At 44.5% G+C, this 22,896-nt stretch overlaps 1 protein-coding gene and 1 long non-coding RNA gene across 5 annotated transcripts; one reads left to right on the top strand and one right to left on the bottom strand.

Annotated features, from left to right (window-relative positions):
- Positions 1–112: 112 nt before the first annotated feature.
- On the bottom strand, positions 113–7,882 carry LOC114004517 (uncharacterized). 2 transcript variants are annotated; one of them, XR_003546653.1, is made up of 3 exons: positions 7,269–7,882; positions 2,637–2,749; positions 113–311 (listed from the first exon to the last, which is right to left on the bottom strand). It is a non-coding gene; the product is annotated as an uncharacterized LOC114004517 (long non-coding RNA). The 2 variants fall into 2 exon arrangements; XR_003546654.1 differs by lacking the exon at positions 7,269–7,882 and adding an exon at positions 6,228–6,512.
- GEM (GTP binding protein overexpressed in skeletal muscle) lies at positions 6,952–20,946 on the top strand. 3 transcript variants are annotated; one of them, XM_006161287.3, is made up of 5 exons: positions 6,952–7,086; positions 8,486–8,825; positions 16,462–16,538; positions 17,591–17,795; positions 19,629–20,945. In XM_006161287.3, exons 2-5 carry the CDS (start codon positions 8,495–8,497, stop codon positions 19,904–19,906), a joined length of 891 nt encoding a protein of 296 aa, XP_006161349.1. In that variant the 5' UTR covers positions 6,952–7,086; positions 8,486–8,494; the 3' UTR covers positions 19,907–20,945. The 3 variants fall into 3 exon arrangements, with proteins under 3 accessions (XP_006161349.1, XP_014448224.1, XP_006161348.1); XM_014592738.2 differs by having other exon boundaries at positions 6,964–7,095; XM_006161286.3 differs by lacking the exon at positions 6,952–7,086 and adding an exon at positions 8,045–8,214 and having other exon boundaries at positions 19,629–20,946.
- The last annotated feature ends 1,950 nt before the right edge of the window (positions 20,947–22,896 follow it).

Raw genomic sequence — 22,896 nt, 5'->3', positions numbered from 1 at the left:
GCGAGCACACGCGCCCTATAGCAAAAACCTCTCAAAAAGCAAAACAAAACAAAAACAACTTTTTGTCAATTAAGGCTAGACTTATTTTCATTTAAAATTTTTTTGGATGATATTCACTGCAAGGGTGAGTTAAAAGCATCACAATGAATCCAGAGACTTGCTGCCTGTTAATTGGAGAAACCACCCAATTGTTTAAACAAAGACCTGAGTCCAGTACAATGGTGTGCACCTGTAATCCCAGTGATTCAGGGAGGCTGAGCCAGGAGGATCATGAGCTCAAGTCTGGTCTGATCAGCATAGTGAAACCCTGTCTAAAAAAAAGAAAGAAAACAAAGACCTGAAAATGAGGAAGATGGTAAGATTAAATGAATAAAGCAGGTAAATGGGAATACTTTTTTTTTTGGAGAGGTTTTCACTATAGGGCGCATGCGCTCACCAGACAGACAGAGAGAGACATAGAGACAGAAAGCGAGAAATCACCCCCCAGGGGGGATAGTCATGCCGCAATCCCTTCTCCTCCATTCTCCTTTCGGGATCTTGGGCACGCACGCACATGTGCCCGGCGTGAGTTCTAAGCGACCGGGTCTGGGATGTGAACCGCGGTCGACTACGTGGGAATCCAGTGACATAGCCATTATGCTAACTGCTGGTTTCCAGGAATACTTTTAACTGTACATGAAAGGTGTTACCTCTACATGGCCTCAACTCAACTTATTCTTTTGGCTCAAGTTACCCTTTTAGACTGTGTCATGCTAACTGGCTAAATCAAAGCCTTTGTTTGAGTCTGGTTTTTGGCTCCTTGGGTTTAATAGTCTCATTGATCTTTCTGTTGCTGATGGAAGGAACCCCAGGGAAAACATAATATTGTTTGGGAAACTAAATATACATTGGGCCAAAGTTTTTATTTTTTATATTGCAAGAGGGCATGCGCGCCTACCAGAGAGACTCAGGGATAGAAAGAGAGAGAGAGATAAACAGAGAAACAGAAAGAACCTCCCTCCCACCCCCACCCCCCCATAGGCTGTGGTCATGCCATAGTCCCTTTGCGTTTATATTTTCATCCTGTCAAGATTTTGGACACATACGGACATGTGCCTGGCATGTTTTTCAGACTGCCAGGGCTGGGATTTGAACTTCAGTCAGCCTTGTGGGGTCTGGTTCTCTCTACACTGCCCGATTAAGCTGGCCCAAATTGCACACTGATAAGTGAAATTGCTGGGTCACGAAGGATATGCACATCTTAGATGTTGACAGTTGATGACCAAAATGGTAATATGTTCTTCCACTTCCTCAGCTGAGCACGAGAATGCCCTTTGTTCACATTTACCTGAGTTCTGAATGGGCGTGTCCTCAATCCTTTGTACTTCCTACCTCGCATTATCATCCTGTTTTCGTAGATGATAAAATCAAGGCTAAAGTGTGGCACACTTGGGGCCGGCAGGTGATGCGGTGGTTAAGGTGCTGGATGACTGACCATGGTTTGAGTCCTGGACCCAGCAGGTTGAAAATCATGCCAGACACATGTACGTGCATGACCAGAATCCTGAGAGGAGAATGGAAGAGAAGAGATTGTGGCATGCCTGTCTTTCCAGGGGTGATTTTTCACTTTCCCTCTCTCTGTCTCTCTCTGGCAAGTGCACATACCCCATGGCCAAAACCTTAAAAAAAGAAAGAAAAAGAGTGGCATACTCAGAGAAAGAACAAGTGAATGAGTAAGTGTAGTGCTACTTCATTTATTATTTCTCTTACCAGAGTAGAATTCTGAGTATGTGAACCTTATCCCCAGCCCCCAGAATGGGTCCTTGCATCATGTAGATGCTCAATAGGTATTTGTTGTTTAATGAATGGAGGAACCTGGGCAGAAAATGGCTGCCTTCTTCAGGAGGCTCCCCTCATCCTTGGAAACATCCGGCATTTATTCTGCAGGATTTCAGTAGAAAAGGCCCCAGCTAGCTCTGCCATGGGAGCGGTAAAGGCCTACAGCAGGCTGGGCTAATGCACTGGGGGAGGGGCAATAGCTAGGAATTTTTTTTCAATGGAAAATTAAATCTGCTCAGCAGGAGTCTGCTAAGAGGCTGGAGGCTGGTCTGAAGGAGGATGCAGCTGGAGGGGCTGTCCATCTGGATCTTGCAGGCCTCTGGATGTTGCCAGGTTATTCTTAGCCATCTTTTCTTCAGTCTTCATTTTCTCTTAATCAGGGCTCTCTTGATTTTGCAATCGGAGCCTTTTTTTCCCCCCTTCTATAAAGCCATGATTTTCCATATAGTAATTCTTTCCTTCTTTAGACTCCCCGAGTGGGTGGGTGGGTGGTTCTTCTTATGCTCAGACACTTTGCATATTGCCTTCTCTCCTGCTCCTCCCCGCAGCTTTGTGTAGCTGGTGGAGATCTTTTATATACGCTGGGTATCTGGCCCCCATATTCTTGTTTGTGTACAAAGAACCAAACCATACCACTCTCCTTGCTAATTTTTTTTCCTAGTAACATCTGATACGAGAACATTTCCCACCTGTCCTTCCTCCACCTCATGTGTCCTGATTTCTGCTGGATTAACTTAACTTTGGCTTTAAGAGGCAGGAAAACGGAGGGCAGTTGGCAGAGCTCCAATCCTTGGCTCCTGCGTCATAATCATACTCACTTGCATTGACACAGAGCTCGTGGTTAACACTTCTACATTCAGAAGCTCCTTAGTCTGAAGAGCAGCAGAAGCCTGGGCCTCTGGGGTTCTGTGACATCTCCAGCATGACATGCCTAAGAAGAGGAAGGGCTTAGGTTTGAACTTGCTTTTCTGATAGTAACCTCCCTCCTTTTCTTTCTGTCTATGCAGGGACCCCAAATCAAATACCTCTAGGGGGCTAGGTAGATAATATGTATAAATGAGAGCTGGACTAGAATCTGTGGGGAACTGCCAGAATGTCTTGCCTAAAGGTGTTAAAATGTAAAACATTTAAAATATGATGCAGGGTTGACCTGGTAGCCCAATGGTTAAGGGAGCCATATTCCTCACGATCGACTTTGCAGCTTGAGACATTGCTCCAGACACTTGAAAACATGCTGGGAGCGTGGCATTGTGTTCTAAATCCCAACAGGATGGAGAAATGGAGGAGCAGGGATTGTGGGGTGACTATGCCCCATTGGAAGGTGCTTTCTTTCTCTCTATTGGTCTCTCACTGTTAAGTGCACAGAGTCTCTGGCTATTGCATAAAACAAAATAAAAAAGGAATGTAAACAAAACCCCATTTATTTTATCACTTGCTCAGTGCCCATCCTTTGTTGGTGGAAAGGAGATCATTTGTATGTTGGCACCTTTACTACTGAATAGCATATATTGATGGCATGGGCGAGCACTGCCTTGATTGTAGTAGGTCTATGGTATATTATGTTGAAGATTAGGTGAATGATTCTATTGCTTTTAGAACAGTGTTACAGCTTTTAGAATCATGTTCTAAACTCAAGCAAATATAGATCCTGTATTCATCTTCCTTAGAGTTTTCATGGATGATATTTAAAGCAGTATTACATTAATGGTTGTGCAAACCCAGACGCCTTTATTAACAACCTGGGTCACAGGTTCTACTCCTCTTTTCCTACCCCTTTCCTCCTTCTCTCAGCCATTTGAAAGCAAATGGATGCTTAGGACCTGCTTGCTCAAGTCTATAAGCAGAGAGAGACAGAGACCAAGATAGAGACAGTGACAGAGAGGTGGGCAGGCCGCTCAGAAGACCTCAAGTTCACCTGGTCACCAAGGGCAGGGGCCTGGAGAAAAGAGAAAGAAGAACATGGCCCTTGTTTTTGAGTAGTGTAACCCTACCCTCTGGAAGTAGAAAGGTCATGGACTTTGGCCAATCAGATATGGGCTCCGGCTTTTTGGAGGGGAGTTAGGAAGGGAGTAGGTGGGCCTAGCATGGAAACAGGGCCTGAAGTGTATCCCTTCACAAACAGAACTCTTCATGGTTAAGAGGATGGCCCCAGAGAACACAGCTCTGCCATCTCCTAGCTCTGTGACCTTGGGCTAGTTATTGAATCTCAGCCCTCAGCACTTCCCTCATAAAACATGGGTAACTGCAGTGGTGATGAGGATTGGCTGAGATAAGGCATGTATATTGTTCAATAAATGTGAGTTATGTTGGTTACTTTGAGCTCTGCCTCCTTGTATACTCCTGAGCTACTCATTTTAGCTAGAACCCAAGGAAGCCTTCAAATGCTGGCAGAAGGATATGGAGAGAATAATTCACAGAACCAGAAACGATGATACTCTGCCAACTTTTCCTCTCCAGAACTTGCAACCTGCCCAAATTCCCTGATCCCCCTTTTTTTCCTCAGTTCCATACCCTCAGATGGTCACGGTGAACTAGAATCCTGGACAAGGCAGCTGGGACTCTGCTGTGTAACATTTGGCTCTCAGATGTGCTTTTCGTGCGATGTGACTGTGACTTTAAATATTCACTCCAACTATCATTCCAGCGGAAACTTTTCCTAGGTAGTTTTTTCCTCATTTGTCTTTGCCTGGCTGCTTATGGGACAGAAATTTAAAAAGGCAGATTCATTTATTGAAGCACATTGCTGGACCACCTTTCCTCCTCCTGCACTCTTTAAAAAAATGTTTTCTATGGGGAATGTGAGCTTGCCAGAGACAGAGAAAGAGAAAATGAGAAAGCACCCTTGGGAGGAGATGACCATGCCACATCCCTTCTCCTCCATTCTCCTGTCAGGATTTTGGGCACACACACACACACACACATGTGCCCAGTATGTTTTTCAAACCACTGAGTCTGTGACCTGAACCATGCAGTCAATCATGTGGGATTCAGCTGTCTTACCCATGTCGCCTGGCTGGCCCTCCTCCTCACTCTTCAGAAGTTTTTTTTTCTTTTTGGTAGTGTGTTTCATATATGCCAATAAGAAACTGTTCATAGTAGATATGGCCTAGGTATAGAATTAGCTTCTTATTAATTCTTATTAGGTTCTCATCAGTGGGCAAAAGTAGAGTTAAGAGCTATATGCTTATAAACTCTGATTTATCCTTAGTTTCCACTCCCATAATGTTTCTGTCAAGACCAGTTGACAGAGTAAGAGGCTTAGCATTGGAAAAGCATGGATAAGTCTGAAATGCAGATAATTCACAAATTACACAGGTTTTGGAATGGAGTCTGTGCTAGCTCCTTGAGAATTCTTTCCCTGTCTTTTCCTCTTTTCTCCTTTCCCCACATCTGTAGCCACTCCTTCCTTTCTAAGTCCAGAAGATAAACTTGACAGAAGCAGAGGGCGTGGACCAGAAAATCGTGATACCTAGGTTCTCATTCCAGCTCTGCCATTTCCCGAGTGGTGGTCCTCCCTCTGCCTCTCAGCTCCCCTACGTATAATGCATGTAGGAGACTGAGGTAGGACGCCTGGGAATAAAGGTTTTCAGTGCTCTGCGGAGTCCACCTTTGCAGCATGGGGCCCTGTGGGTCTCAGCAGCTGGTCACTTAGATCATCTCCAAAGCAGACAAATGCCTGCAGGATAACTGAGCATCGGCTCTAATCTCAGCCCAGTCCAGCCATTTCAATAGGCGCTGCAGCCTTTGGCTGCTTCCCGGAGCCGCCAGCCAACCCAGAGATGAAGCTAGCTGGCACGGTGGATGGGTATGTTGCAAAGGCCAGCATTGTCTCTAAACACAGCATCTGGGAAATGCCCATGTCCCCAGGAAGAGGTCACTGAAACTTTTCAGTTGGTTGCGGCAAAGTGTCAGGCAAACCAGCTTTCGAATCCTGACCCTGCCACTTATAAAAGCAGTGTGATCTTGGGGCACGTTCTCTGACTGTGGGTCATTTTCCTCCTATGTAGAATGGGGGAATCGCAAGATACCCACCTTGCAGAATGGTAGTAAGGTTTAAGGCTCCCAGGGACCACCAAGTCCCTAGTAAGTATAGGCCTACAGAAGTACTCTGTAAATGGTGGTAACTGTTATCAACCTGGGCCCTTTATTCACAGGAGTCTCTCAGCAGATTAGGGCTCAGAGATCCTCCCCATGGCTGGAAAGCATTGGCTCCATGTCCCAGGCCAGCAGAGCCAGGGAGCCTGGGACAGAGATGCTGCTGATTGGGACACTGATTCAATTCCCTGATTGAGGAACCTCTGCATTCTGATCCAGAGGAGGGCCGGCAGTATTTAGCACAATCTGCTAGGATCCTTAATGAAGTTATTTTTCAAAACTGCCCTTTTCAAGGTCTTGTCCCCCTTCCTCACCTCTCTCTGGCTCCCTCTCTCTGCGTCCCTGCTTCCCTACCTCCAGCACCCAGGTAGAAGGTGACAGAGGCTGGAAGAGGCGGTTTTCCTCGCAGAAGATGCGGCCGGCCAAGCGCTGGCCATTTAGGGTGGGGGCAGCCCCATGTCGGAAGCCAAAGTCTCCGCGCCAGCCCGGCTATCTCTGTTTTCTTGGCAAAGCTGAGCTTGGAACTCGAACCTAGCTCTTCCCTCATCGTTTATCCCGATAGCTCACAAGTGCTCTGCTGGGAAGCGGCTTTTGGTATATTTTTCCATTTCCCTCTGTCTACCTAAGCGCTGGCCATTTAGGGTGGGGGCAGCCCCATGTCGGAAGCCAAAGTCTCCGCGCCAGCCCGGCTATCTCTGTTTTCTTGGCAAAGCTGAGCTTGGAACTCGAACCTAGCTCTTCCCTCATCGTTTATCCCGATAGCTCACAAGTGCTGTGCTGGGAAGCGGCTTTTGGTATATTTTTCCATTTCCCTCTGTCTACCTGTTAAAAAATAAAAAGAAAAAAAAAAAAAGGAAGCCAGAGATTTAACTGTCATTATTTTTTAAAAGGGGAGCGGGGGTCACATGACTGCGAGTAACTGATTTCGCCAAGTGGCTGCAACTCTGAGTTTTATTTATTTATTTTTTTGCTGCAGAGCCGCCCCCTCCCGGCGGGGGCGCTGACGTCACGGAAAAGCCCCGTCGCGGGTCGGTCGGGCTCGCTATAAACCGCGGGGCCGCGGCGGCTGCCAGCGGCGGGCACGGACGGCGGGCAGGCGGAGCATCCCCGCGCTCGGCGTCCGCAGGATCCCAGCGCAGACCGACGCGTGGACGCACCGACGCGGACCGACCAGTGAGCCAAGTACGGGGGGTGGTCGGAGTGGGGGCGATCTCCCAGCGCCAGGAGAGGGACAGGGGAGCGAGTGGGCGTTTCCCAGCCCGCGGAACTTTCTAAGTTGAGGAAGAGCCGCTGGGACGCGAGATCTGCGCAGTGGTGTTTGGGTAGGGGGGCAGAGCTTCAGGTGCAAAGGTTACCTGTGCGCAGCAGGTTCTGTAGAAATTTAGCTGGCGGGTCCCCTCCTTCTGCAGACTGGGTGGTCGTGAGGCAGCGCTCAATACTTTCGTATTTGCTGTTGGACTGCTAGGTGGCCAACTAAGGCGCTGCTTTTAAGAGGAAAAGAAAATGAAACCTCTGGTGGCCCTAGTTAGTGGCCGGGGTGTGGAGTGTGAGGTTGAGGGTGGGCAAGGGGGTGTGGTGCATTTCTCCGTCTCGCTGATTCAGTTGGAAAGCTTCCATGTTATCTCAGGGTAGAGAGAAAGCTCCGTGCAAGGCGGGCCATCTTGCAAGGGGAAGTTGTGGTGAAGTTGTTGAATGTCATTTAGGAGAAGAGAATCTTTAGCCTTGTGATTTGCTTCAAAAAGGCTGGAATCTGAGTCGCGCTAAAGAATTCTCCGAGTGGACATGGTTTGCTGAACAAAGCACTTTTTCTGCAAATTTGATAGGACTGGATGTAAGGAGGTCATTTTCCTGCTGGCATGACTAGGCTTGGGGCTGGGATGTTTTAAAGGTGGTGTCTGAGTGCAAGAGGGCAGAGTAGAGCTGTAAACCCCAAACAGAAACTCTTCCCACCCCTCCCCCTAATAACGGTCTCTTCAGGCAGCTGGAGCTTATCAGGGCAACTTTACTAAACATGGAAGTTCCAATAAGTGCCTGTCCAGTCCAGCCAGGGGGAGTGATGTCATTGCCACGTGTTTCCCACCGAGGCACAAAAGCCTGCTGGACCGGGGGTGCAATTAAGAGCCATGTTTAGACAAGAGAGCTAACCTGGCCAGCTGGTCCTGACAAACTTCACTTGTTGCTTTTTAAGCCATCTCTGGAGGCTCTTAGTTCTTTCCAGCTGCCTCTGTGCCAGCTCTGAGTGGGGAACCCAAGGCTTTCTTAAGGATGGAAGATGCTCATGGGCAGTGGGCAATGTTAACGGTACTTTTCTTTCTCTGCATGTGACAGTCTCCTGGGGAGCCCATTACTAACAGTGGGGAGTGGTGTGTGTGCGTGTGTGTGTGCGCGCGTGTGCCTTGGTGAACGCCTGGACTGCGCTCTTGGCACGTTTCATCGATATTCTAATATGTCTGGGAGACTTGGCTTTCACTCCATCTAATAACGTATCACTGAAGACTGACTTTCCGTTTGAGCCCCCCGAGCTCCCACTTGTGCTTACTAATGCTGGCATCTTGGCCACTTTGCTCCCTAGGACCCAACGATGACTCTGAACAATGTCACCATGCGCCAGGGCACCGTGGGCATGCAGCCGCAGCAGCAGCGCTGGAGCGTTCCAGCTGATGGCCGGCATCTGATGGTTCAGAAAGAGCCCCACCATTACAACCCCCGCAGCCGCCACTTGGCCACCCCTGAGGACCACTGCCGCCGGAGCTGGTCTTCTGACTCCACAGACTCGGTCATCTCCTCTGAGTCAGGGAACACCTACTACCGGGTGGTGCTCATAGGGGAGCAGGGGGTGGGCAAGTCCACTCTGGCCAACATCTTTGCGGGCGTGCATGACAGCATGGACAGCGACTGCGAGGTGCTGGGAGGTAGGTGGCCTAGCCCCGTGGGCCTCTGTCCATTAGCAGTGATGCAGGCAGAAGGAATGAGAGTGGGGCTGGGGGGCCGTGTGTGTGCAGAGTTGGGAGCTGAGGTTGTGCATTCTTGGCACTGGGTGGGGAGCTGAGTCTCTAGAATAGCCAGGCCCTTGGGACAAGAAAATGAAAGTGCTCGTAGACAGGACCCAAAACTCTTGAACCTGGGCCAGAAAGGGAATTTCTTAGATTCCAGGCAAAGAGGGCCCACAGGAAACCTGACAAAAGAGGGCAGAGCCAGAGGTCAGGCTTGTGCCCATTCTGACCCTGATCTTATGCCAGGAGTTCAGTATAGACACAGCCTTTTCCACAGTTAATACCTAACACCAAACCAATTAAAACAAACAAACAAACAAACAAACAAAAAACTGTCAGGATGGACTCATCAGTCTGTTGCTGCCAGCGTTAGAGACTTGTAAGGGTGTAAAATAATTCAAAATCTGTATTGGAAATAGCATACTAACTTTTTTTTAATTTGAAGTATGAGAATGATGATACTTTGTATAGAGTTCAGTTTATCAAAACTTTTTATCTATACAATGTCATTAAAAAAATTTTTTTTAATGGAAGCCTCACCTAGTTCTAAAACTGGTTTGAGGTAGCCTTACTTCATAAAGGCATGCATTTGTGAACAACAGTTAATGCACAGCCCTATAGTCTGTGTGTGCAGAGTTGGGAGCTGAGGTTGTGCATTCTTGGCACTGGGTGGGGAGCTGAGTCTCTAGAATAGCCAGGCCCTTGGGACAAGAAAATGAAAGTGCTCGTAGACAGGACCCAAAACTCTTGAACCTGGGCCAGAAAGGGAATTTCTTAGATTCCAGGCAAAGAGGGCCCACAGGAAACCTGACAAAAGAGGGCAGAGCCAGAGGTCAGGCTTGTGCCCATTCTGACCCTGATCTTATGCCAGGAGTTCAGTATAGACACAGCCTTTTCCACAGTTAATACCTAACACCAAACCAATTAAAACAAACAAACAAACAAACAAACAAAAAACTGTCAGGATGGACTCATCAGTCTGTTGCTGCCAGCGTTAGAGACTTGTAAGGGTGTAAAATAATTCAAAATCTGTATTGGAAATAGCATACTAACTTTTTTTTAATTTGAAGTATGAGAATGATGATACTTTGTATAGAGTTCAGTTTATCAAAACTTTTTATCTATACAATGTCATTAAAAAAATTTTTTTTAATGGAAGCCTCACCTAGTTCTAAAACTGGTTTGAGGTAGCCTTACTTCATAAAGGCATGCATTTGTGAACAACAGTTAATGCACAGCCCTATAGTCTGGAAGTCATATGAAGACCCTAGAAGCCAATCGTGTCCACACACTGTCTGTCAGCTCTGACTTCCGTCTTAGCATATGTGACCAGGGTCGTTGAAGGTCCTTATCTGCCACTGTGGAAATGAAGGAAGAACCCTTCCGTGCTTGCCCGAGTCATGTGGTCTATTTGTACTCTCGTCACGACTCATACTTGAATTACAGATTTCCAGAGTAGGAAGATGCTTTAGAGAGGACACAAATCTCACCTTCACTTGATGCTGGTGGATCCTGCTCCTCACTACCAACAGCCCATTTTATCTAAAGGTTTTGTTCTTGACTGTCTCAGTGTCAGGGAGTTCACTGCTTTGTGAGGCAGCTTAGGAACAGCAATAACTGATGACTCACTGATGTGGCATTGATTGCTCTCCCCACTTCTGGAATTTCAGGGGTTATAGCTAAACAAGAGTCAAGGGAAAATAGGGCCAGCATAGACTGAAGAGAGATTGATTCTTTTCTTTGTAAAGGTTGGTGTGTGTTGTTGCTAGCAGAGAGAGAAGGGAGGGAACAACTAACGTTTAGAATGAATGTTTATAATGGGAGAGGCACTTTATTAAGGGCCTTATATTTACTATTATTTATTTTGGTCCTAAAAAAGTTCCTGTACTCATATGAGTAAACTGAGTCTTGGGGAGGCCACTTAGCTTATCTAGAATCAACCAGTGAGGAAGCTGGGTTTAGAATTTGGGATTTTAGAATCTTAATTTGGTAGTTTTCCTATTCTACCATTTATGGGAACCTGTCATGTTCTAGGCACTGTCCTCGGGGCTTCCTGCATATGTCTCTGGTAATACAAAAATTGAACCAATTTGGTATGAATAGCCGTATTTTGCAGGTGAAGAAGTGGAGACTTTCAAAGCCAAGTGATTTTCCCATAGTGAAAAAACGATTGCGTCATTGGGAAAGTCCTGACACATTTTCACACAGAAAAACAGAAAAATACTCATGACTTTCCCAATGACCTTATAGTTCAGGTATGGCTAGGATTTATCCCTAGCTGTGGTTAAACACAAATCCTGGGTTCTTTCACTGCCCCCTGCACCCCTGGGAGTTAGCTTCCTAATGCTGATAAGTATGACAGCACATGGCGGGTGTGGGGGGGTTGGTATCAGCCACCTGCCTAGCTCTGAGCTGGATTCAGGGGTACACAGATGGGTGAGGTACACACTACTTGCTTAGCAAGGAGCTAAGTGTCACTGGCTACCATTCAGAGCAAGGTAAGATTAATGAATAGCTTCCGAAGTAATAGTAAAGTGCTTTGGGGATTGATATAAGGAAAAAGTCAACCAAAAATTGTTTTTTTTTTTTTTTTCAGAGGGCGGGATTGAAAATAAAGAATCTAGACTTTCAAAAATATTGATTAGAAAGGAGTGGTATCCTTTCAGAGGGAGGTATACCCATAAGCACAAAGTGTTAAGGGGACCGACTTGTACCTGGAACTTGGGAAGGCAGGCTTCTGTATATGGGAAACCCCATTATTGAGAGAGAGAGGGAGAGAAAGAGAGAGAGTAATTCCTTCCTTATCTTCTTAAAGACTCTTTGACAATGAGCAGCTTCTTAGGTGACCCATCCTATCTAATGTGTTCCGTGTGTAACATAATTTGTGTCTTCCAGTATTATATCCCTTTTCTATAGGCCTTGTTGGAATCACTAGTTGGCTTATGTTTCCCAAGAGAAATTTTTCCAAGGCACACCCCTACATTGATATATTTGTTTTTTAAGCATTAACCATAAGAAAAAAATCTACCCAATATTCTCATCATTATGCTTTCTAATAAAATGGTTATTATTACAGTTACACTGCAATAATCGTATGACTCTTTTGCACATTTAATGCCACTCACTAACTGATTCATTCCTAAACATTTACTGAATATGCACCATGGAACTAGATGAGGCACTCTGGGGACCTGCAAAGAGTCATGAGCCTTCCTCCCTGGAGATGCTCACATATGCAGAGGAGATCAGGTATACGTCAACTAGAAATCAGGACACGTGATACGTGTCTTGAAAGGTTTAAGGACAGTGGTTCAAGGACGTGGTTCAAGGACAATACTGTGGGAATTCAGAGGATAAAAGAGGGTGTCCAGCCATGGATAGCAAAAAAGGCTTCATGGAAGAGTTGGTTTCTGAGCTCGATCCTATAAGAAGTAGGATTTGGAAGCCCTGAGCTAGGTGAGAAGGCACTCCACAGATACACAGGGGCGTACTGGAAAGAGCACAGGAGTGGAGGCTGCCGTGCATACCAAGCTCTGCGCTGACTTCTCCGAGAAGTCACTTACCCCCTCCAGCCCATTCTGTAGTCAGGATAAGACTTCATAGAGTGTGATGAAGATGAAGGGAGATAACATATAAGCATATAGCATAGTGCCTGGCATAGAGTAAGAGTGGAATAAACATTAGAGCTGATTTGGAATCTACCATTTCCTCTTGATGGATTGAGACTTATCTTCCCAAATAGGAGGTTTCCTTGTCCTTATCCATGTACTTTGGTCACTCTTAGTTGGGGCCCTTTGAGATGTGCAGAGGAGACATAAGCCACTAAAGGAAAGGACAGTATTCTCAGGGCTGCCATTTTCCCCAAGGTTCCTTGTGATTCCTTGGGCTATGAAATCCTGAAAGCACTTGAAAGTTTTGAGGGAGAGATGCTGGAGCCTCAGAACTTTCAAGAGGCTGCAGAGCCAGTTCTAGCATGTGAGAGAACTGTGCAGGTCTCACATGCAGCACTTGAGCCTGTCTTGGGCAGGAGGGGCCTCCATGCATAAGGGTGTTAAAAAAAATTGTTGACATGATAAGAAACACTAGTCAGGACTATTGCAGTGGATGTCAAGACCATCGTATATGAGAGAGAGAGAGGGCTCAGCTCCACATTCAGCAAGAACTAGTGGGGATTTATGGCCAAGAAGTAGGTTTGGGGTGCGCAGGGGGTCAGAAGACAGAAGATTACTAAGAGAAGACGTCAAGGGAAGGGAATTCTTGCTAAACCAATGTAACAGGAGTCTTGCCAAAGTAAACAAGGTCTTGAATATGTCAAACCAGGAACTTAAACATCAAAGGTAAAGGATGAGGAAATTTGATCAGCTCTTGAGATGGGAGATGAGAGATCCTCAACTGGTTTAGCAGGTTCTTGCTAAAACTGGAGTCTTCAAGGATAGACACGGAGGCCCAAAATGGAGGGGTAATCAAGAAAAAGGGTTCAGAGGAGCCAGACTAAAGTTGGGTCAAGGAGAGACTCTTTGTCAAGGGGATCAAATGAGGAAAGACACAGTGATGCGTGCTGGTCCAGGGAAAATGGCTCCCAACCATGATTAGAGCCTACACCATTAGAATGCTTTCCCTCTCTGCAGAGTGGTTGTGGACACTGCCAGTTTTCATGCAGAGCATGGGAGAGGTGAGGGTATCCCTAGGCCCAGGTACTGGAAAAGCCTCACAGGCTGATAAATGTCACCCCTTTCTCCACGCACCTTAACTCAGAGCAACTTCAAAGAGCTCTTTTAGAATTTCATATTCTTTCATTTCCTCTCTCCTCACCTGATTAGCACTTGAAAAGGCTAAAAGATGAGCTGAATGACTAAGGGAAGGAGAGAGACTTACAGCTTCTGTTCCTGCAGGCTGGCACCTGGTCAGTTTAAACTGGTGCATTGTGATGGAAGAGTCCTTGGCACACGCATGTCACCTGAGGCTATATATGACCCTTTGTATGGGGTGGGGAGGAACAGTGCCCAAAGCAGGGACAAGATGTGTTGTTTTAGGCTTGGCCCCTCGATGCTTTGTAGGACACTTCTAGAAGGGCAGACCATCTTGGCTCCACTTTCACAGATCCTTGGTCCAATTTTTCTCTAGCTTTATTCTTCTCTTAAATCAAGAAGTTTGCTTTTTCTCTTAGCTATTGGAATATAGTATGTCTCTACTTGAACTACTGGGCATTCCACAGAGTCACCTGTATTTGGTTCTAGGTGGTGAGTGCTGGGCTGAGGACAGAGAACGTGCTGTATTGAGTTTTCTGAGTGCAGAGAGAGGTTTTGCAGAAAAGCTAAAAACTCCATGGTAGTAAGAGGCAGTCAGGAGAAAGGATAAAAGCTCTGGGGAGGTAAGAGGCAGTCAGCCCCTCCCGTTTGCCCCCACCCCCCCATCATCTGCCTTGATCAGGTTCTGATGATTTCCATTTGGCTGTATAAATCTGCATGTGAGGTCAAGAGGCCCTACCTTCCACTAAGCCCAATAGTGCATCCCGCTGTGATCTCATGCTGCAAAACATTTTAATGCCCCAGTGGGGAACAGTTGCCATTGATTAGAATGACCCTTCAGGAGGTGGAGAAATGGACCGAAAGACAGAACCATTCTTGGTTAACTTCTCATCTGTTCACATTCCCCCCCTTTCCCTCTCCTGACCCAAGTTGTTAGGTGAAGAAACAACCAGGAGGATTGCTTTTCATAAATCCCTGACTATTATAAGAGATGAAATGCCAGGTGTTCCTCAGTGTGGTGCCATGAAGCTGGATTTACCTGTAGTAGGAAGTGCTGAATCTGGCGAGAACCAGCTCTCTCCATCTGAGGATTTGATGATGACACTAATGTTGTCTTAGTTTCTCCTTCATACCCAAGCTTAGTATATGTAATTGTTACACATCCCTAAGGGGCAGAGACTGTTGGTCCCATTTTATAGAGAAGAAAACTGAGATGTGGAGAACTTAAGTGGTCCAGAGCCACATGCTTCACAAGGGATGACATCCTGATTCTAATTCAGTTTGCTTATGCTCACAGCCATGTGCTATACTTGCTCAGTCATTCATGGGACAGATTTTTTTTTCTTTTTTTGAGAGGTTTTTACTATAGGTCACGTGTGCTTGCCAGAGAGAGACAGAGAGACAGAAAGTGAGAAATCAGCCCCCAGCGGGAATGGCCACACTGCAATCCCTTCTCCTCCATTCTCCTCTCAGGATCTTGGGCACGCACACACATGCGCCAGGCATGAGTCCAAGCCACCAGGTCCGGGACTTGAACCGCTGTCGACTACATGGGAGTCCAGCGACATAGCCATTACGCCAACTGCTGGTCCCATGGGACAGATTTTTTATTGCACACCCGCAGTGTCTCAGGCACTGTCCTGAGTGCTAGGGGACACTGTAAATAATGATGCAAATCTCTGTCCTAACCTTCTAGGGAATGGGAGAGTCAGAAAATAGTAAAATAACTTACATGTATTGCATGTTAGATGACCGTAAGTGTAGAATGGAGAAATGTAAAACAGGAAGGGACAGAGAAATATTGGCGGGAGAGAGGTGTTGTAGATTTAAACCAGGGGAGGGGTCAGGAAACACCATCCCCAGAGGGAGGTAAGGGAACAAGCCTTGAGGCTATCCAAGGCCAAAGATTTCAGGCAAAAGAAACAAGAAAGATGATAAATGATCATAAAAGTCACAATTTTCAAATGATGACATTTGAAGCAGGAAGCTTCATTGTGAAAATAGAGTGGGGATTGGGCTGATGGGAAACCCTCTTGCAAAAATTCTGGTGCCAGGTCCCCCCACCCCCAGATTTTCCAGGCTGGAGCTGCTTTGGCCCATTGTACTGCATTCACCCTTCACCTACACCCAGTCTGGGCTCCAGTGCAGGGAGGAAAGTTTCCATTACCCAGTGGAGCTGGAGGCTGTTCTTCTGTACTCAACCACGGAAAAACAAGCCCACTTGTTCCTAGGGAACTGCATTTTTTTTTTTTTTTTTTTTTTTTTTTAAGGAAGAAAGTTACGGCCATAACAGGGATAGTCTCAAGATTTTTTTTCTCTTGTATTTCTCTAAAGAGGAGAAATGGCTTTGGGCTCAAAGCTCCTGAAATTGCCAATGAGTCTGTACAATAGACATCCATGTAAGGCTTATGAAAACGGGGCTCACAGTTCCAGTAGGCAGCTAATGTTTTCCCATAGCATCATTCATTGACTCTGAGTCAAAAGCTCTTAAGTGAGTTTATCCTCACAAATGGTTTTCCTATAAAAAGGTCCAGAAATGATGAAAACAAATGCATATTGCTTCAAGTGGTTAAGTGATACACACTCAGGAGATCTAGGTGTTCTGCTTTGTAAGTATTGGAGGTATATATGTGGAAAGTTGTGGAAGATGATAATACAAATAGTAATTTACCTTTGTAACTAGCTGAATATTTACATAATTAATTGCATATTTAGTTATTTTCTAGCATAATTTTCTACACGATCTTCTTATGGAAATTTGTTGCGTATTTGCCTGACTCCAATAGCTCTATTTTTTTTTTCTTTAGAAGATACATACGAGCGAACCCTGATTGTTGATGGAGAAAGTGCAACAATTATACTCCTGGATATGTGGGAAAATAAGGTATGTTGAGCCCAGAGCTCCCTGTGAATTCCTTCAGGGCTTGGTTTTTAACAGAGTTGGCATGAGGGTGACCTTGTCCTACATAGATGAGGAGGCTGAATTTATTCATTTAATTTTTTAAGTTTTTACCATAGGGCATGTACACTTGGCAGAGAGAGAGAGAGAGAGAGAGAGATAAGGAGGGAAAGTGAGAAACTACCCCCTTGGGGGATGGCCACACAGCAATCCCTTCTCCAATCTCCTCTCAGGATTTTGGGCATACATACACATGCACCCAGAGTAATTTTCAAGCTGCCAGGTCTGAGGCCAAAACCTCAGTCGGCCGTGTGGCAGTCCACCACCTTAACATTATGCCACCTGCTGGCCCCAGGGATACTTATTTTCTTGTTTAAAAGCATTCATTTCTGAAGAATAAGAAAGCTTTAAGGAACAAGTTACTCACCCATGAGCTCTGGATAACAAGTTGCAGTGATTTGCACTTCAGTTCTGTTAAAAAACACAAAAATGTGTATTAGTTTTAGGGAAAGTGCAAATGATTATGGATACTTATTATAATCTATAAAAATCACCCTACATGAAGTTGACATTCTCAGTGCTAGTCTGCAATATTTGCTTTTTTAAAGATTTGGAGTTTCTGAGCATACATGCAAGACCTTCTGTGTATTGAGAACCCACCTATTTTCACAAAAGGATTCTTAATTTTAATCACTTGGGAAAGGCAAAAGGGTTTTTGGGATGTCAAAAAGGGCTCACTTTTGGTAGCAATTGGAAATATTGTTTGACAGAGCAGTTGTGTAGTGTATCAGCTATAGCTGTGGAAGAAATCAGAAAATGGAAACTTTTGGCAGAAATACTGTGCAGACTGGAAGTCTTTTCAGCCACTAGACATCTTGCAGGCATGGGACGCCAGTGCACCCTGGGGAACTGGAAGCAGTGTTCTTCCTTTCTCTTTTCAGCTGGGGAACTTTGGGATACACACATTGTTTCTTTGCAAGCTGATGCCTCATTCTCAGGCCAACCTGAACTCATGGAAGATACTCTCATTTCACTAGGGGGAGAATGAATGGCTTCAAGACCACTGCATGCAAGTCGGGGATGCCTACCTGATTGTCTACTCCATCACAGACCGAGCCAGCTTTGAGAAGGCGTCTGAGCTGCGAATTCAGCTCCGCAGGGCCCGGCAGACAGAGGACATTCCTATCATTTTGGTTGGCAACAAAAGTGACTTAGTGCGGTGTCGGGAAGTGTCTGTCTCAGGTAAAAGGACAAATGCCAGAAGACTAAAAACAGTATCTGGATCGCATGCATTTTCTTTCAGAAAGGCATTCTTTCTTTCCTTTTTCATAAGGAAACTCATTAAATGGAATGGAACTCATTAAAATGCTACATGTATTTTTATATATACCTCTAACACTCTCATAGCCCCAGATTATAATCTGTCTTGGTTGTTGCTCCCTTGTCCATCTGGTCTACCACAGGATTCTAATCTCCTTACCTCTGAGGGGTTTCCTGGAATTGCTTTAGAATAAAGATCATGCATAGAGGTTTACTGGCAGTCCCCAGCCTTTCACTCATTGCCCTTTCTATTCTCCTGGAGATCGAGAGGGTTCAGGGAAGTGGAAGTAGCATCTTCAGGCAAGAAGGATGGGGTACTTTTATTTGGGAGCAGGGAACTATGAGTTTCATTGAGAGAATTCTATCCTGGCTGCCTCTGGTCTCTGAAAACCCTAGAAACATGATCCTGCCTTCATCCCCAGTTCCCTAAATTTCAGTTAAGGCATCAGTCTGATTGTATCACATATGCTTTCATCCCTAGGGCAGAAATAATTCTTACTTGCTGAGTGGGCACCCAAGTGCTTTTAGGGCCACTGAGATTTTATTGGCCTGTTACAAATTTGGTCTCTGGTACAATTGTAAAAATAAAATACTACTTTGCTAGGCTCTGCTCAGAAAAGAAACCTGATAAAGAAATGTACACAACTAGTTTGAAAATGTCTTACTACTTGGACATGACTATCTATAGTAATCATTTTTTCCCCCCAAACCAAAACTTTGACACATTAAATTCAATGAAATATTTTAAATTGATACTATTACAGAAAAAAAACTTATTGTAGCTGTATTTGAAAAATCCTCAAATTTTTTCAAAATATTTCACCACCACTTTTTTTTCTTCCTTTTATTTACACACACACACACACACACACACACACACACACACACACACACACACACACACACATATTATTTACATTTAATCACTATACATCTTTACAGTATACAACATGGTTTTTCCCAGCATGAATATAGTACATATCAGTCAAGACAAAGATATTACTGTATGTATTATCATCAGCAAATAACTTAATTTTTGTGTCAATTAAACATTTTTTTCATCACTTTTTTTCTTTTAAAGTGGTAGCTCATTCTTAACTCTTCTGACTCAATTTTATAAATTGAAAATAAGAATTCTACTACTTGGCTTACCACTTTTTTTAAAAGAGAAGAAAGTCAAGTAGTAGAATTCTTATTTTTAGTTCATAAAACTGAGTGAAAAGAGTTAAGAATATGGGCTTGCTATTGAACAGGCCTGATTTGCTGCCAGTTACAGGTTAGATGAATGCCCCCAAGTTTTTAAAGGATGTGCCCCACCTCCCAGTTTCTCCATCTATCTGAGAAGGATAATGATGTCTTTTCCAAGATTGCTGTGAGCATTAAAAAATGTTTATAGAGAACTTAGCCTAATTATCAGGACAGAACAAGTCTGTCAAAATTTAAGGCCATTTCTTTAACTGTTATAATTAATCTTGGTATTTGATGGCATTGGACTTTTACACAGCAAACTTAAGATGGCCCAGACTAAAACCCATCTCTCCTGTTTCCAGTGATCTTCCTGAGAGACCCTTTTCCTCCATTTCTGCCCTGAGAGTGCATGCGTCACGGTGACCTCCCATACTCTTACATAAATAGTTGACTTAGAGTTACCTCAAGGACGGTTTTAAATTGGGAATCACCCAGCCTGACTCTGTGCTGTTTAGGACCATGCTCTGCAGTCCCTCTGACTTTCTCTTCTCCTCCTTTACGTCCCAGAGGGGAGAGCGTGTGCTGTGGTATTCGACTGCAAGTTCATTGAGACCTCCGCAGCCGTCCAGCACAACGTGAAGGAGCTCTTTGAGGGTATTGTGCGGCAGGTCCGCCTCCGGCGGGACAGCAAGGAGAAGAATGAGCGGCGGCTGGCCTATCAGAAGAGGAGAGAGAGCATTCCCAGGAAAGCCAGGCGCTTCTGGGGCAAGATCGTGGCCAAAAACAATAAGAATATGGCCTTCAAGCTCAAGTCCAAATCCTGCCATGATCTCTCAGTGCTCTAGGCACCCAGAGTCACCCGGATGTCCCCCGATGGACATCGCCGAAGGTCATCGGGACCGATAATCTATATTAGATTGGATACTTGAGACTGTCAGTGTGGTTTTCCCCATTGCACCTGGGAACTGATGCGTTGGCCTCACGGGCAACATGATGCATGGGAAATGAAAGGTCGTTGTGAAGAGTCAGTATTTATTTACAGGATAAGCCTGGCCTTGAACACCCAAGACTCACGAGAGGACGTGTTTGGTGTTCACATGTGTTTCTTTTCTCCTTTGGAGTAGAGAATTGAGGCTTACAAAAGAATACCTAGAACAAGAACTCCATTATTAAAATTTTGTCCAGTGTTCTGACTTGTGAATCAGAGGTCCGTGGGACATAAACAAATACAGGCAAGCTGTCAAAGGGTTTATTCCAAGGAGGGAGAACCTTCTACATACCTTGTACCCATGGATCTAGAATTGTAGAACTGGGCTTGTCATGATCATGACTATTTATGCCCCATCAAACTGTGAATAGAGTGATGGGCCTTGCTGGAAACTAAAGCTTAGTGAACAGTTTTTGCTCAGTGCCCACAGAGACCTGTAGAATTGGGAACTGAATCATGTATCATTTATAAGTTTAAAATTATACTTTTACTTATGTGTCTTATAATTTCTTATTTGGGGGAAATTATATTTTAACCAAATTCTATTTAGTTAAACCACCTTTTATGTTTCATTATTTTTGAAATCATGGAGCCATCAAAATATTTTTAAAACATGAATCATTGATAACTTAGAGGGTAACATGTCAAATTTTGAAATATAATCTGAGGTTGGAATTTTTGTAAAACATGTACCGTAAATACTTCGGTACTTTGGGTTGATCCTTGTACTTCACAGCTCTGCTCTATTTATTATAATTTTGCAAAGTAACCACTTTAACATTTGATGATGCATATTTATGAACATATTTCTTAATAAGCAAAATTTCCATTTTATTACCATTTTCTATCTTTTTCAAAATATGCAAATTTTTACCAATATGTCTTATAATAAAAGAAATAAACTCTTTGGGGAAAAAGGCATTAAATGTTTTCCTTCCCAAACAAGATGATTACGGTTATTTTTTATATGACTTTTAGAGCAAGCACATTCTAAAGAGATAAACCTATTGTTTTATTCCTTTTTCTCATTAGCAGTAGCCCCGTCATTATCTGTTTTTAAAGAGTCTCTCTGACAGCTCCTCTTTGGAATTATGATTCACAGTAATGCAGGGTTATTTTTGGCTGATACAGTTGGAAGTATTTGGGGTCATCTAAATGCTAAGTTATAGTAAAAGCCAGATTGACCTTTTACTCTGGTCCGAAAATTCCTGACTGAACAGATGGGCCTCACTTTGCTCCCGGAAGGCTCAGGGTCTTAAGCTTGACTAAAGCATTAGAGGAAGTTATAAAGGGTTGGGTGGGGGAAGAGGAAACTAGTAATTTTCAGCCCGAGATCCAGCCAGTCAGGGCTTTAACCAAATTCTCCTCTCTGACATTAATACGGTTTGACATTAATGTGGTTAGACGTTAATCATGTGGCATCTCTCCAGTGGTGGTGTGCAACCCTTTTGCAAGAATGGAGCTTCCTGGTCTTTCTCTTTCACATCTTCTCTGGCCCCTACGTGCATCCTCTTTCACTCTCACTTTGCTATTTCTGAATTTGTAGTCAGATGCACACTGATAGTGACAATCTTAGGACCTCATCCACTACTTAAAGTGACACAGCTTCAAAAGATGTCCCTGCTGTTTTGTGGGCATCTTCTTTTGTTCAAGTTGAAAACAAAGGTTCCCATCTCTCTCCACTTGGCATCTTTTCCTTGCTATAGTACAGGGAGATGAGAGGAAAGATTCAGTTATACAGACATGGGGTGAATATTGACTGTGCTATTTAACATCAGTGTGATTTGAAGGAAAGATTCAACTTCTCCATCAGTTTTCCCATTGGCCAAATGGAGTTGCTTACAATTCCTACCTTACAAAGTTGTGGGATTGTCTTTTACTTTGCCAATACGGTAAAGGGCTCCAGAAATGTTTATTTTCATTGTGTACATTCTGCATAAATTAAAGGTAGTTTCTACATTTGTTTCCCTCAATTTGAACAGAAACACTTTCAAATCAGGGTCCACCACAGACTTTCCTCTTTACCCCTCTGTTCTTCTGTGCTATGTCGTGCATATATTGGGACTTCCGTAACTGTTTCTTGAATTTCATAGGTCTTCCCATTGGCTCCGTGAGGTTTCCCAGGCTATTTTGTAGGAATCTAGTTCAGGAGGTGGTGACTGGTCTGTTCGTTCACAAGTGTCTGGGCTAGGACTGGAGTGCAATGTAACTCCTGGTCGTTTGCATGTTTTAGTCCCCAAATAAACACAGCCCTTTTCATCCCCATGTGTCATCCCACTCAGAGCACATGCATCTATATTCACAGAGCACACACCACATACGAGGGGACTTAAATAAGTCTGTGGAAAAAAGTGCAAGTTTCTTTGATACAAACATGTCTGAAATTCATGTACAGTGATTTCATAGTGCACCTTTACATTATTATTTTGAAGACGTGGTTATATACTGCAAACAACACCCTCCTGACACACACACACACACACACACACACTTTACACTATTTGCTGTTCTCACAGACTCAAACATTTTCATCACCTCTTTCAGATTATCCTAGCCAAATGCTCAACAGGTCCCAAGCCTCCCAGGCTTAAGGGCATACTCAGGAGGGTCATACCAGAGAAGCACAATGCAGGCTGCTTCCCAATCTAAGAGCCTTTCTGGTTACGAGCTTCAGCTCTGGAGTCAGACAGTCCTGGGTTTCAACCTGATTTCATCATTTACTGGGTGTATGACCAAGAAGCAAATTCTTTATTTTCTCTCAGCCTCCGTTTCCCCATCTGTAATGGGGGAATAACAGTAACACCCACCCCGTAAGAATGTGGTAAGGATGATTTGAGCTCTGAAAAG

Source organism: Tupaia chinensis, unplaced genomic scaffold, assembly GCF_000334495.1.
Source record: "Tupaia chinensis unplaced genomic scaffold, TupChi_1.0 Scaffold138407_1, whole genome shotgun sequence".
Taxonomy (NCBI): Eukaryota; Metazoa; Chordata; class Mammalia; order Scandentia; family Tupaiidae; genus Tupaia; species Tupaia belangeri.
Note: the sequence above shows the minus strand (reverse complement) of the source record. Positions and strands in the feature narration are given on the sequence as shown.

What these genes read in the sequence shown, in the direction of transcription:
- GEM (XM_006161286.3), top strand. Translation starts at nt 8,179, where the DNA reads ATGGAAGATGCTCATGGGCAGTGGGCAATGTTAACG. An exon ending in CGACTGCGAGGTGCTGGGAG is followed by an intron (nt 8,826 to 16,461) that starts GTAGGTGGCCTA and finishes TTTTTTCTTTAG; the next exon opens with AAGATACATACGAGCGAACC. An exon ending in TCGGGAAGTGTCTGTCTCAG is followed by an intron (nt 17,796 to 19,628) that starts GTAAAAGGACAA and finishes TTTACGTCCCAG; the next exon opens with AGGGGAGAGCGTGTGCTGTG.